The following is a 16,371-nucleotide window of genomic DNA, read 5'->3' as shown; positions in this document are numbered from 1 at the left end:
AAGTCTCTGGATGTGTATAGGATATAGCAGCTGCAAGTAAGACTTGCATGCCGACCTATACACAATGCATCCATAATCAAATTTTGACCTCACGGGCATAACATTCCGGTCTGCTTCCCATTCCGTATTACCAATAACTTTTAAAATATTGAGAGCTTTTAAGCCCTTCTTTTTAACATATCTAACATACAAAAGATAGCTTCCTGTCAAAGATAACCCACAGAAATGTAGTCTCCTCCACAACTGGAATTAGACTTTTGAGCAAAAACAACTGTGGATCTAAGTGGAGACATCTTTTCTGGCAGATGTGCATACAAACCGTTTTTGCCTTTGAGAATCGAAAGCCATTTTAAGTTGTCCATTGACGAAGTTTATTCAAACAAAGCTGCAACTTACTTTCAATAATACTCATATTAGATGATCTATAGCAAATCTGAAAATCATCTACATATAACCAGCAATCCACACCAGGTATTAAACACTGGATAATGCTGTTAATTTTCACAGAAAATAAAGTTACAGACAGGATACTACCTTGAGGCACACCCATCTCCTGTGGGTGAATGTCAGACAAAGTCTACTCCACCCGGACTTTAAAAGATCTAGCTTTTAAAAATTAAGATGTAAAAACAGGAAGTCGACCTCTTAGGTCCATGCCATGGAGGTCTTTTAAAATGCCATACTTCCAAGTGGTATCGTAAGCCTTCTCCAAATCAAAGAACACTGAAACCAAGAGCTAATTATGGATAAAAGCTTACCTACAAAACATTTCAAATATAACAAGATGATCAACCATGCTACGTCTAGATCTGAACCCACGTTGCACGTTAATAAGCAATTTGTGGTATTCAAGATACCAGGCGAGTCTACGATTGAACATTCGTTCCATGGTTTTACAAATGCAACTTGTCAAAGTAATAGGGTGATAACTAGTAGGATTGGTTGGATCCTTACCAGACTTGGGAATAGGAATGATAATAGCTTTCCTCCAATCAGAAGGAAAGACTCCAGAAATCCAGATGTTATTAAAAATATTCAAAAGAACCATCAAAGATGATTCAGGTAAATGTTTTAATAACTGATAATGAATTTCATCTGTTCCTACTGAAGTATCATGGGCTCTACGAAAAGCATCCTGCAATTCCTCCATAGAGAAATGTCTGTTGTATACTTCAGCATTTTCAAATAAAAATTAATGGACTGCTTTTCAGCTTTAGTTCTGACAGATGTAAAAGCATCTGTACTGAAAGCAGAAGATGAATTATGAGAAAAGTTATCTGCCAATGCATTGGCAATGTCACAATGAGACGTGACATCCGTATCATTGACAGACAAATGATGAACTGTATTACTGGATTCTTTACCTTTGATTTTACGGATCCTATTCCAGACAGATTTCACTGATGTTTGTGAATTCAACTTGGAGTTCTTGTCTAATTTCTCTTCGAGCCTTAGCCCTAACAATACGAAATACATCCAGGTTATCCCCAGTAGGTTCACGTTTGAACCTCTCAAGGAGCCTGTTTCGCTCTTTGAATGCATCCTTGCACATATCATTAAACCATGGTTTATTGAAACGCTGTGGCACTGCCGAAGTCTTAGGAATAGTTTCATCTGCAATACCCTTTAAGATGGAAGTGAATAGAGACATTAGATCATCAGCATCAGCAATGGCAAACTGTTGCAGTCGAGTGCTGCACAGATGCCGAAACTGACCCAAATTTGCCTCTGCCAAGTTCCACCTTTGAACCCTGTCAAGTGATGGAGTTCCATCATTCTCCAAAATAATGGGAAAGTGATCACAACCACAAGGGTCTGAACCAACTTTCCAGGAGAAATCAAGAAAAACTGAAGGACTACAAAGGGTTAAATCTACAGAAGTGAAAGAACCACTAGCATAATGAAAATATGTATGACTTTTATCATTAAATAAATGTAAGTCATTTTTTGAGAATTAAGTCTTCCAATTGCTTAACTCTAATATTAAAATTCTTCCATCCCCACAAAGTGTGGTGACCATTAAAACCCCCCATAATAATAAACGGTGTAGGGAGCTGGTTAATAAGATCTTGAAGATCCCTTGGATTAAAATTAAAATGATTACGAGGAGGTAAATAAACTGAACATAGAGTAATAGTTTTATGAGCCGTGACTTTTACAGCCACAACTTGTAAATTAGTATTTAATGTCACTAAACTCTGAGGAATGTTTTCATGAAAAAGAATGGAAACAACCCCAGATGCTCTATTGTCAGTTTCGTGAAACTTGTGATAGAGGTTAAATCCTCTCCTCCCCTGGTAATATGATCAGTATCCTTCAAGAAAGTTTCTTGAAGACACACTGCATTAGGATTATGTTTGTTAACTAAAAGACTTAATTCATCTAAATTGGGCCTAAGTCCACGGCAGTTCCACTGAATGACCGAATTAGTCATCAGGGGGAAGTACAGGAGTTCTCTTTGGCTTGTGTGGTTTCTGAGGTTGTAGATGATGATCAGTGGAAACATTCATATGATCTTCCATATCAGCCAAAACGTCACAAAGATTGTTTCGTGGAATCAACTGTTTCTCTGATTTTTAAGTCATCCCGAACGACAATCCTTAGTTTGTTTCTTGGTATCTTTCCCTGCGAGACTGGGGACTGGTACCCCAGCACTCGGCTTGCCTAGTGGATTCTGAGAATCCAAAGATACCTGGGTCATACTGGTAGAAGCTGAAACAGTAGAAACATTTTTCTTTTTCTGGGTAGCTTCATTCTGCTGCGGAACAGCTTTTGCAGCTTGCTTAACTGTTTTCTCTCTATGAGAGAGCTTTTTAAACGTAACCTCATTGTATGGCCATGTCAAATCAGTATTGACAGATATGCTTCTGCTGGAAACCTTCACTGCAGCAGCATATGATTTTGCTGCTGTGGCAGGTTGTAAAATCTCCACCAGTTTTCTGGCGTCAGCAAAGGTTAAACGTTTCTTAACTTTAACCTGTTGAACTCTCTTTTCCACTTTCCACCTCGGACACTCTCGCGAGTAAGTGAAGTGATCTCCCTTGCAGTTTATACACAGAAGGTCCTGTTGGCTTCTTTTGCTGTCGTGGTCAAACTGACCACAACGAGCACATGTAAGTTTACCTCGACAGGCATTCTGGCCATGACCATATTTCTGGCACTTGAAACAGCGAAGGGGATTCAGAACAAAGGGCTCAACAGGTACATTGAGGTATCCAGCCGTAATCGATTGTGGAAGAGTGGATGTACTGAATGACAAAAAATTTGAAACGTTAGACCGAAATGTTTATGAACCTCAACCTCAGATATCTGAACATTGTCTAAGAATAACCTAGGATTATCAGTGTTTAAATCTTTACGACCGAAAGTCATTGTTTCAGTTTTATTAGGACTAACTTTTACTAACCATTTTTTGCCCATCTATTAATACGTACACTCTAAATCTGTGTTTAAGATTTTACAACATGCATTAGGATTTTCAACAGTTATATACAGCGAAGTATCATCAGCAAACAGTCGTATATTTGAGGTGATATCTCTTACAATATCATATATATATATATATATATATATATATATATATATATATATATATATATATATATATATATATATATATATATGTATAAAATCAAAAAAACAGAAAAGAAAGAATAGGACCGAGGATGGAACCTTGAGGGACACCTGCAGGGACAGTCTTGATATGAGAAAACTGGTTATGTAATACTACACGCTGTTCCCGATGGAATAGATAACTTTCAAACCATGCTAATAATTTTCCTTTTATACCAACATTTTCCAATTTGTGAATTAAACCATTGTGCCAAACTCTATCAAAAGCTTTACTTATATCACAAAATACTGCTCTAAATTCCTTTCCTTGATCCATAGATTGAAAAATAAAGTGAAACAAATCCAGAAGCTGGTTTACGGTTGAATCACCTGGAATAAACCCAGATTGAGATTTTGTTATGATATTGTTAGTTCTAAAGACGTTAAAAATGTGTTTCAAAATGCATTTTTCAAAACGTTTAGATTGGTCTATAATTTGAAAGTACTACCTATACTACCTATTTTATGAATAGGATTTACATTTGCAAGTTTCCATGCAGATAGAAAAAAGGAGTAGTACAATGATAAATTAAACAATCGTGTAAGGGGATAAGAGAGTTCTTTAGCTAATAATTTCAGTAATCTATTACTAATAAGGTCAGGACCCAATGATTTGGATACGTCAAGTGAATTTAGGATGTCCTCCACTTCAGTTTGCTCTAATACAATATCCGTAAGTGGATCATTAACCATACTAACTAGTATTGGAAGCTCTACTTGTGGAGAATCTAAGGTAGATTGTTTTATTTTTAAAACCCTCATTGAATGCATTAGCTTCCCCTTTGGGGTCTTCAATGACAGTGCCATCAACAAAAATGGGTATCATTGAATTACCATAACCACGATTTTTTTTTAATGCGTATTAACAAGCTTCCACCAGTGTTTTGATCCAGTATCATCAGAGGTATTACTTTTGTCATCAAGTGTGTTAAAATAATCGGACTTACATTTACGTACTTCCTTAATTACAAGATTTCTTATTTTTCTGAAGTTTGCCCAAGCTACAGGTGTGTTGAGAGTTTTAGCTTTATGGTGTAGCTTTTGCCTTTGCCTGATTAATCTTTGAATGGTTCCATTCATAAATGGTTTGTCATTTGGTCGTACTGTAACAGTTTTGTAAGGAATACACGTTTTACCTGCATTCAGTAGAATATTCGTTAAATTTGAAGTTATTATATCGATCGACTCAGAATCAAAAATATTATCCCAGTCCAAGTCCAAAATAAATATTTTTAGACCACAAATATCGGCAGATGGGTAATCCCATAAAGTCCTCTGGAATGCCTTTCTTTCTTTCTTTTTGTAATTTAGGGCCAATATAAAATGCAAATGGGCAAAGGTCGCTACAGAAAGGGGTTAGAACTTCAACAGTTTCAACATATAATGGACAAGAGACAAATATTAAATCAAGAATGTTTTTACTGTTTTGAGTAATTCGTGTAAGTTCTTTAATTAGTTGATACAATTGGAAGGGGGCACAAAAATGGTCGATTTTATGATGGTTGCGTTCGAAAATACTTGAATTAAAATCTCCGACCATAACAACCTTGTTTATTCGATTATCCATGCCACATCTAAACAATTCTTCTATTAGATTTCCATGTATCCATAGGTGCACAATAAAAGTTACCAATTACAATTTTACAATTATTATGATTTATTTCCACCCATAGAGCTTCCAGACCAAGGATATCCATATCATCCCTATGTTTTACATAAATTGCTACACCGCCCAGAGTATTGTAAGTCCTTTCTTAAGGTATGGTTCTTTAAATCCTTTAATTATAATTTCTCCATTCAAAATATTTGGGTTTAAGTGGGTTTCCGTAATAGCAATCACGTCAAAATCACTCAATTCCATTTCAGTAACGTTCACTTTTGATACCAGACCATTTACATTCAGATGGACAACAGGTAAACTAGCCGACTCAGTAAGGGAAGGACCAGGATTTAGATGGACATCCCTGGACACAAATATCAACACGAAAACCAATAATACACCTCGTTGCCCCAGAAATCTATAGCTTAGAAAAAGGTACAAACACAAGAAGTCAATGATCTGTTTACCACATCCAGTACTGTAGTACGGTCCTACTCTTGCCCGATAAATCGCTAAGTCAATCGACATCGAACACCAAATAATAAAACAATTTATTTCTGAGCAAGGTAGGAGACATACAGAAGCAGAATGGGGTAAATAAATATACAGTACAAAATACAACAGAATTAAACATATCAAAGATTTTGATGGTTGTGCTATATCTAGCAGCTAAGCGACACCCATTTTTACCAACACATTTAAATTTGGAATGTTATTAAATGCAACATTCAACATGATTTTTAATTTTAACCATTCAAGTAAAGGAAAGACAGTGGAGTAGTAGATAGGACAGGAAAGACAAACAATGAACAAAAGTAGAAAAGCTAAATGTGTAAACAAGGTCATGGAGAGGTACGGTTTGCAGCATTTGGTTACAATCATAACAGAATATTAACAACAAAGCAGAACACATACAGGTATTACTATAGGCATGCATACACTTTGCAAAAAAATATATGCACACAAGTATTCAATTTCTCCCAAGTTGCACCCACCCACCCCCTGTCAGTCACAGATGGAGACAAAAATAGTTCACTAGTTTTCTGTAACAAGTTCAAGTCTATGGGGGGAGGGGGTGTACACTTTGAAAGACACCCACTAAGTGTGTTTAACTAAATTCGGGCACACACAAAACAAGACAAAACAAAACAAACAAACAACAACAACAACTAATAGTGGACCAGGCTAATATGCCATTAGGAGATATACCAAAACAGTATAATCATTTAAAAAACATAGGGGTGGTATACGTCAGCATTGGTAGCGCACACTTACTTCAAAAAATAAATACAAAAACAATTAATAGAGCTTTTGATAGTTTGCAATGTACCACAGTTTTTGTTCTGTTTTGTCCCTTTGACAGTCATTTCGTTAAAGACACTAATGTCATTAAATCAGTGCAAACATTATTCTTAAAGCTGGTTTAGATTCATCATGTTTGCTACAATGTTCAATGCAGCCTCCGAAATAAGACATGGATAAGAGACCCATTCCTCGAAGCGATCTTTGCCCTTATATCACCTTAAGGTGAACATAGTGATAAGATCGTTTCGTGGAACAGGGACCAGGTCTTTAATAAACATCTGACAGGATTTCATCTTGTGGGAACTAAATGGGTCCTACTAAGCATCCTAATATATTAAAATGTTTAGACCAAAAATTAAGTACGATCCTTTAGTATGATCTATATGATCCACTTTTATTAGCAACCTATTTTATCTTGTAATTGATTTTTTTTTAAACTAGTGGGTTGTTTTGTGTTGTTCTTGGGTTTTTTGTTGTTTTGTTGGCGGTTTTGTTGTTGTTGTTTTTGTTTTTTTTGGAGGGGGGAGTTGGGGGGGGGTATTTGTTCTGGAATATTGACTGTATTATCGTTGCAATCTATTCATACGTATATCACATGTATATTACAAAATATACTGAACGTCAATAAAAACGCAACTCCCAATGATCAGTTTTTATTGCTGTTGTTCTGTTGCTATAAAGTTTACAATAACTCTAACCTTTATTTTTGATATTGAGGTTACTAAACGCCTACAATATAACATCTAGTTATAAAAACACACAGTTAAATGTACTATTATTTCTTAATTTATTGTTTTCTCAATAACATATTATTGGTGCGTTCTCACTGAAGTTCTTTATATTGTATATTTGATCGACGTACAATTTGATAATCGAATGAATGAATGAATGGATGAATGTTTAACGACACCCCAGCACGAAAAATACATCGGCTATTGGGTGTCAAACTATGGTAAATGTAAACCCAATGTGTTGATAATCGAATTCTCTTGTGTGTGTGTATATACTGTGTGTGAATATCTGCAGTGCTGATAAGCTCGTAGCTTCAAGCAATAAAAATAAATTCTATATACCACGTAACATATTAATTGCTTAATCAGCGTAAGCAATTAATATGTTACGTGGTATATAGCGTACGATGAATGATGTCAATTTCACCAATCACAAATACATTTGTTAATGTGACATCAGAAATATGCCATAACATTATTCAGGGTGTTGTTATGACCTGTTCTATAAAGACAGCGAGGGACAATAAGATATTTATGTAACCATTTATTGTAAACAATGTGGATATTAATGTTCATATCCGTCACTATTTCTACAGATTTAACTTATTATCATTATTTTAATTGTCTAAAAATCACAATCAAAGTTAATATGATTATGAAAATATTTATAATTATTTATACTTAAAAACTAACAATTCTTAAGAAGGTGTGTCTAAATTATGACTGCTGCTATTTATAGAAAGAAAACTACTGGGATTAAATATATGATGATTTACAAATTCAACTTGTACATCAGAGGGTTTAAATTAAGCTAAGGTAAAGCATATTCTTGAGGTCTGTAGGTAATATATAAAGCTTACTTGTATCGTGTTACTATCATGACAGCTTCATGTTCTGCATTCATCAGGAAGTTAAATGTGGAAGATAGGTATGTGCCATTTTTATGCATATCATATGTTGTCCATATCAAATTCCATACTCCAAGAAACTGTAATTGGAAACATTTATGACATTTATTTTATTAATAAAGAAAATAATATGTGTGTGTATTTGTATATGGGCATGTTTTAAAAGTTGTCAACACCAGACCCAATAATTCACATTAGCGGCTCCAACTAGATTTTTTGCCTTCATTAATTTTGTACATGTAAAAAAATAAATCCAGTTTAAGCTACTATAAACATTTGAAATACCAGAAACACATGTTTATACACATTAATATTCTAAGCAAGAAAATGTAATTAATATCCAGTTTTATTAATTAAAATCCTTATTTGCAGGGGCAATACTTAAATGTCTGTAAAGTCAGGAATGCCCCTTTAAGAGTCATAAATGCAATTTCTTAATAAAGTATAATGATGAAGAAAACACTTTAAAGTATATACTCGGTGTGGTATAACATGTTCATTAAAATTATACTGATGAAATGTATGAAATATTATTTCCATCCAATACCAAAATATAATTTCCATCTGACACAAAAACTAAAGTACCTATATAAGACAAAGGGTTAATCAGAGAAGTAAGTAATCTAGATTTCAAACAGGTTTCTTGGAAATCAAAAAAGCATTGTTTAAACAAAGTTCCCTCAAAGACTTTTAATAGAATGTCGCATTGATTCTGTTAAGCTGACATCTTTGATTTCTATCCATGTCCGACAACAAAACTATTTATACTTCACGTCAAAATGGGTTAATTAAGGATTTTTTATGCATAGTACTCATGCAGCTCCTCCTGCCTCCTACAAAACAATACTATTTTACTTCCTAATAATGTGAATGACATAAAAGGATTGGTTTCAAATTTCATCCGATACCAAAACGAGTATTTTGAAATATGCCCATATTTGCCGTTGTAGCGAAATTGTTATGAATTACGTTTTTCGCAATAAAAAATACTAATTAATATATTAACTGAAGACTGATACCATTTAAATATGGCATTGCAATTATTAAAAACAAGTACATATATACGTAATCATATATGTTTAAAAAAAAAAAACATTTCGAAATATATCAATAGGCCTACATCAAGGTGCATCCACTGTCAATCCAATCATTTCCTGGTTAAACACATTTATGATTGATACCTACTTCTGTCCTCCACATTTAAAAGAAAAACCCATACAAACAAGACTTCATTATTCGGAGTCAATCCTTTAACTGAATGAGTAAAGGCTTATTTTCAAAAGCAATACACGTCTACATATTTAGACATCGGTAAGTCGGCTCGTGACGAAATCAAGGATGCCAAATGTCTGCTTGTGTACCCCAATTAACCTATTAGGGCATCTTTAATTATGTTATGTCGTTTGAAAAAAAGGTGTATTTACAAGTCAGATGCACGTCTGTTCCTAACTAGCTGTGTCAGTGTCGCAAGGTGCGAATTTCAATGTAATGAAAAGAATAACGTTGAAGAACGTTTGTTCCCAACAATTTTGGTCGGATTGTGTAAATGTCATAGTACACACACACACACGCACGCACGCACGCACACACATATGCACAAACACGCACACACACCATTCTGCTATATGCCGTAAGGCAGTTTCCTAAAATGATTGATTAGCTTGTTTAGGTACAAGTGAACAGTCATATTCCATTGGATCTGTTTGGCAATAGCGTAATTATTGCGGGTCAACTGCATTATTGCCCTCATCCATTAATGTTGATCATGGCAACGGAATGGGCCGCATGATGAACTATAGGCAGCAGAGAAATGTGTGAGATAATTCAGCGTCCAAAGACTTCAGTTTGCATGCTATGTATCCTGAGATGATATTGTATTTTTATCATCAAGGACGTTACACCTGAAGCTGGACGAGGTGCTTCTTCATGTTGCATACAAAAAGTAAAGTTTGTTTTATTTAACGACGGCACTAGAGCACATTGATTTTTTATCTTACCATCGGCTATTGGACGTCAAACAGAGGAAACCCGCTATCACATAGGCTACTCTTTTACGACAGGCAGCAAGGGATTTTTTATTTGCGCTTCCCACAGACAGGATAGCACAAACCATGGCCTTTGTTGAACCAGATATGGATCACTGGTCGGTGCAAGTGGTTTACACCTACCCATTGAGCCTTGCGGAGCACTCACTCAGGGTTTGGAGTCAGTATATGGATTAAAAATCCCATGCCTCGACTGGGATCCGAACCCAGTACCTACCAGCCTGTAGACCGATGGCCTAACCAAGACGCTACCGAGGCCGGTCAATGTTGCATACAACGCGAGGCATACAACGTGAGGCACATCAGTAGGTTTCCATACATGACTTTAACGTGCATAACTGATACATGTAGGTACATCATGACTTAGGTGAATCAATATTTGAAAATGATCTGTAGATATATTAGTTGATTTACATGATACATTTTTTGTTTTTATCACAAATGTGTTTTTATTGAAATTAGAGTTATGACAATAAAACATATTTTAATGTAGCTATTTTTAATTTCAAGATTGCTACCTACTGTGCGAATTAAATTGATATTCATGTCAACTTCCAGTACATTCCAGCATACAAATAATATTTATAGATACCCTCTATACTTATTAAACAATATATTGGCTTTATCGTACATCGCCGGTACATACGCACACCTGTACGATTTTCGGTGACTCAATATCTGAAAATGATCTATATTCATTAGTTTACATATGTGTAAGTTTTTTCTTTTTTATTACAAGTATGTTTTTAAAGGGGCATTCCTGAGTTTGCTGCATTGTAAGATGTTTCCGACTAATAAAATATTTCTACGATTAAACTTACAAATTAAATATATTTTCTTGTTTAGAATTTCATTGTCTGTATATTCAATGTGTTTCTGGTCGTCATAATATTTGTAACAAGCCCAAACTGGATTGTGTCTTCAAAAATTTTCGTACGTACGAAAAAATAATATTTTAGGAAATGAAATGAAATTTAACCTAGTACAAATACTTTAATATATAGCCACTAATATTTTATGCATAACAATATATTTGATTGTAATTACAATTGTTAAAAAGTATCTGTTAGTCAGTAACACCTTAAAAATTGCAGCAAACTTAGGAATGTCCCTTTAATGAAACCAGTTATAGTAAATTCTGAATGACAAAACCATTATAAGCTGGTCATTTTCAATTTTACGATGGCTACCTACTGTGCGAATTAATTTAATATTAATTTCAACTTTCAGTATATTCCTGCATAGGAATGTTATTTAAAGACGCCCTCTATTCTCAATAAAAAAAACAATACAATATTGGCTTTAATGTCCACAGCCGATTGACACAGGCCCTAGGTCAATTCAACATCACTGTGCATGCGCACATGTGTACGAGTTCAGGTGACCGAATATCTGAAAGGGATCTTTATATGTTAGTCTATATATCTGCCAAGTTTTATTACAAAATGCACATTTGTTACAATATTTGAAGCTATATATGCCCGACTACTGAAATATTTGAACTAAGCATTTTAACAAAAACATACTGTGTCACGTGTCCTGATATTCCAAATATTGTGACCATGTTTCGCCACCACACCAGGGCTTATAATAAACTAGATGTAGTAAGCTATTAAATGAACTACAATGTAGCGATATAACATTTGGGACCAGTTTTCAGAAAAGAAAATTATGAAAGTTCGGAAAATGTTAAAATAAAAAATCAATATTTCATGAATATGCTAATTAAAAAAAATAATCATGTAGCAAATATATAATTTTCATAATTCTTGGAATTAAAAGGATATTTACTATCATTTTAAAATGTTTGTTGATCATAACAAGGAAACAAGAGATATAACTATTTATTTGGAAATATTGATTTTAAAAAAAATATGACGTGAAATCATGTGTCGTCATTTTCACAAAACATGACCATATTTCGCCACGACATCAGGGCCTGTGATAACCTAGACATAATAAGCTTTCACGTGAGCTATACTATGGCCATATGGCTTTGGGGGTGTTAAACATTTTAAGCCACTTTTTGCTATTGCGCCGCTCTACTATTGTACATGTATATAAAAGCAACCTAAATAACCTTCATTTAAAATCAGGTTATTATTCAAGAGCTGACAACCACAATCCTAGACCAACTCTATGCAAATTTATGACAACAGCAAATAGCCATAGATTAAATGGTTAACTATGAGCTATATGGTTTATATAAAAAATACTACAGGCGCGGCCGTCAACCCTTAGTCAATAGAAAGTGACGATATGTGTTGAAAATGCATAAAATGCACACGGTTTGACACAAAATCGCAAATTAGAAAACGTTATTACATTATGTGAACACTATATAATGTCAACCTTAGATATTGGTATTATTTTATATATAATAATATCGAGCTGTATTATTTTTATATATAATAATAATAAAACAATTCTTTAAAGTTTATTATTATTATTATCTATTTATATTTAATACACATTTTTCAAAATAACTATTTTTTCCAAAAATGTTAACAACGTGAAAAAAGACGTTTAAAGATTAATTAATACATTTACGGTATTAAACTTACAGGTTACTTTAAATTGTCGTTATTTGTGGTTTGTAAAAACCTTATAAATTAATATTAAGTTTTTACTATAATGAGAGACAGTGGTGTGGTACTTGTTTAAAATCAACATAACGATGCAATAAACATTGTATTTTCACTAATCATTAGTAAAACCTCATTACTGACATCATGTGAAATATATTGGAATTATACCCATTTCCGTGAGTAAAATTATATGTCAAACACAATACTAGTATTTATCAATTGCACATAAATAATCCCATAAAGTGTACTCTAGTTATCGACATTTTATTGACCAAACATGCAAAACTAATTGATACAATTCTTGGTTATACAGTTAATTGGTCTTTTCCATAGGCGTGCATTGAGGTGTGATTATCGTTTAGACGTGTATCCATGTAGTCGACGTTCAGCACTCCGGCACTTAAGTCATAGTTGCATTATGTAGTCTAGAGTGGTGACGTTTTACAAGTGAGGTCTGATATTAGCCCTAAATTGGGTTAATCAAGTTTAGTTTTATATATTACTATGTTCACCGAATGTCAATACAGGGCCACAGAAACTTGGATGTTTTTATGCTTAGAAAACAGTCAACCACCTGGCGAAGTGAGTGTGATGCGAGATGGCGACAATTTTGGCTTATTCATTTCTTCATATGTAATTATGGTGACATTGGCACCTATATTAATTTTGAACTGTATGTTTGTTCCTTGGGTCTTTAGTGTAGTAGCCCACAGTTGTGTATTGTCTGCAAGGGAAAATTCACATTCATCTGTATCAACTTCTTGGGGGTCTGCCTCGACTTCTCGTACACTATTGCACATATTATGTTCAAAATGTCCTTTCTTGTGACATGTTCTATATATATATATATATCTATATATATATATATTTCCCCTAGCTGAACAGTGCCTCTCTTGACCATGATCTCGGCCACACATACCACACTTTTGGACATCAAGATTTCTATTATTCTAATAATACGAAAAACTATGACCCCTGTACATCTACTTTCTTTTTGTAGTAATATACTGACCTCTTCCTAGATCTGCTCCTTATTTCATCTGATAAAATGTTTTCTTCTTGTTGTTTAATGTATAGCTTTATCTGCTCATGTTGTCTAGCTATCTCTAGGGCTTTGGACAAATTCAATGAATGAATCAGTTGCAGCTTTTCGTTTAACCTGCAGTCAATCAGACCTGCAACAAATCTATCCCTAACTTGATATTCAGTGTCGGCATATTCACAATGAGCCACAAGAGTATGTAAATATCTATAATATTCCTCAGTGGTTTCATATTCACTCTGCTTTCGTTCTTGAAATTTAGGTCTCTCGTGGATAATGTTGCTTACCGACGTTTTGAAATTGTTGTCACATTCTTGCACTTCTCTTGCCTTTGTGCCTTCACCTACCGTCAAAGTTCCAAACTGAAGTATTACATATAGGATAGGAGGGTGTCATGCTGTGTTTCGCCCAAGCTGACACCATGTATAGTTCTGTTATATGTTTAATTATCACAGAATGTAATAAACAATACATTTGCAAATGATGACTGGAATTATTCGGTGAATGACACAGGGATACAATACCCTATGTTCCGCCCAAGATGGTGACTTCGAGATCTCATTCTAATATATAACATCATAACGTAACCATGAATATTACTGCATTCTATTAAACACTACTCAGTGCAAACTAAATAACTATATTACTAAACAGTTGCCACTTATCTTAGGTACCATTTATCTTACAAAGAGCAAAACGTATTGAACTCCAATACGGTTTTAAACAACAAGTTGTATGAAAATATGGTATCTAACAGACACAAATTTTATTTTATGTAATATTCTATTTCTAACACATATTTTAAAAAACTAGGTTTAAAATAATTTCAAACATCTATTCCAACTAAAACTTATTTATGGCTTGTAATTTAATGTATACGTCAAACACATTGCTGAGTTCAGCCAGACCAAGCAGAAAAACATCCGCTAGACTGTTTTATGCGCTTCACGGTAAACCAAAACGTTTTTTTTTATTATCAGGAACCAAGCAAACAGATTGCAAATATTAGCGAAACGTTTGCTGGCTGAACTTGTGGCATGCAAGTTATCCGTCACTGAAACATCAATTTCAATTATGCGTTTTTTTTTTTTTGAACAGTATGGAACTGGCGGCCTGGTCATCACCTAGGAGTAGTCAGTCATATGTCTTTAAATTGTTATCATACAGTTACTTGTGTGTTATTAGTATACATTTTTAAAAACAAAATGATGTTCACACCAATGGGTGTGTACGAAATTTATATTAATGTATACTTTGTATTCCCTGTAACGAGTAAAAAGAGTAATTCCTATTTTTGCTTTCACGAAAGCACTGCAAAGCATCTTGCAAAATATCTAACCTAAACGTTCCGAACTTTATTTAAAAATAAGAATGAAATCATTATTCATAGTGATCGACACTCTTTTCGGGCATTGAGGCCCAACCCTTTCAATCCTTAACCCTCCAGGGTATATACGAGTATATTATTTTAAACTTAAAGTTTTGTTATTCCTTTTGGAAAGTGCCTGATTAACATTTTGCGTCATATTAGACCTAATTAATTCCCTTTTAATTATATCTCTTGACTTTTTGGTTGACGCTCCAAATTATTTAAATATACACCCACCACACCCCTTTTGTTATAAATGATCAAATTGTCCCTTCAATTTAAATACCCTTGTCTAATGACCAGCCACTGGCCTTGCCAGAGAGTGGATGTGGGAAGGACGTGCCTGAACCCGCCACTGGATAGGCACGTTAATAGAGTTTATACATATTTGACATCATTCTCATTCATTAACAGTGTATACACTACTTAGCTGCAGATGGGGAAAATTGTACGAATTACGTCACTAACTCGTGGTCCTTTAGCCAAAAAGTAATTTTGAATGCATGATTTTCAATAAATTAGATAAAACCAAAATACATGCAGCCTTTATTGGAAATAAAAACATAAGTAATGTCACCTCTTGACATTTGACTACAACTTGGTAAATAATTTTTTGTCTGGTTTTAACTTTACTTTATTATAACAAATACTAATACAAATAAAAACTCACAATAATAGATCTGAACATTTTCATCATACTTCTAATCATGAAATGGCCCATTTATCAAAATAAATTTACTGTTGGCCCAGAAATGACTATAATATTAGGGATGGGGCTCTGAATCACTATCTTGCAAATAATGTTGAACATAAATAATATTAAATACTTAAATACATATAATACATAAAGAGTGTCATTGGAATAAATATGTTCATATAGATTGTGCATTTTGTTTGCTGAGAGAGAGAGAGAGAGAGAGAGAGAGAGAGAGAGAGAGAGAGAGAGAGAGAGAGAGAGAGAGAGAGAGAGAGAGAGAGAGAGAGAGAGAGAGAGAGAGAGAGAGAGAGAGTGAGAGTGAGAGTGAGAGAGAGCAGTAATACACACGATTACATAGTTACATAGTACTGTTCAGTTTCACCTATACTTGGAATGGTCAATTATAGGTCAAACTAAACAGGACAGTGCTGTATTATCTGTGCAAAAGCCCTGCTCTAAAATGAAATAATGCAA

General features: G+C 34.2%; 1 protein-coding gene across 1 annotated transcript; it reads right to left on the bottom strand.

The window, feature by feature from the left end:
- Window positions 1-2,581: 2,581 nt before the first annotated feature.
- Window positions 2,582-8,152, bottom strand: LOC121383611. Its single transcript, XM_041513702.1, has 2 exons — window positions 8,109-8,152; window positions 2,582-3,248 (listed from the first exon to the last, which is right to left on the bottom strand). Exons 1-2 carry the CDS (start codon window positions 8,150-8,152, stop codon window positions 2,582-2,584), a joined length of 711 nt encoding a protein of 236 aa, XP_041369636.1.
- Between the last annotated feature and the right edge of the window lie 8,219 nt (window positions 8,153-16,371).

Source organism: Gigantopelta aegis, chromosome 10 (genome assembly GCF_016097555.1).
Source record: "Gigantopelta aegis isolate Gae_Host chromosome 10, Gae_host_genome, whole genome shotgun sequence".
Classification (NCBI taxonomy): domain Eukaryota; kingdom Metazoa; phylum Mollusca; class Gastropoda; order Neomphalida; family Peltospiridae; genus Gigantopelta; species Gigantopelta aegis.
Note: the sequence above shows the minus strand (reverse complement) of the source record. Positions and strands in the feature narration are given on the sequence as shown.

Excerpts from the sequence above, each read along its gene's own strand:
- LOC121383611 (XM_041513702.1), bottom strand. The coding sequence starts at position 8,152 with ATGAATGCAGAACATGAAGCTGTCATGATAGTAACACGATACAA. Across the intron at positions 3,249-8,108 it reads ATGATAGTAACACGATACAA|TACATCCACTCTTCCACAAT; the intron begins GTAAGCTTTATA and ends TTTGTCATTCAG.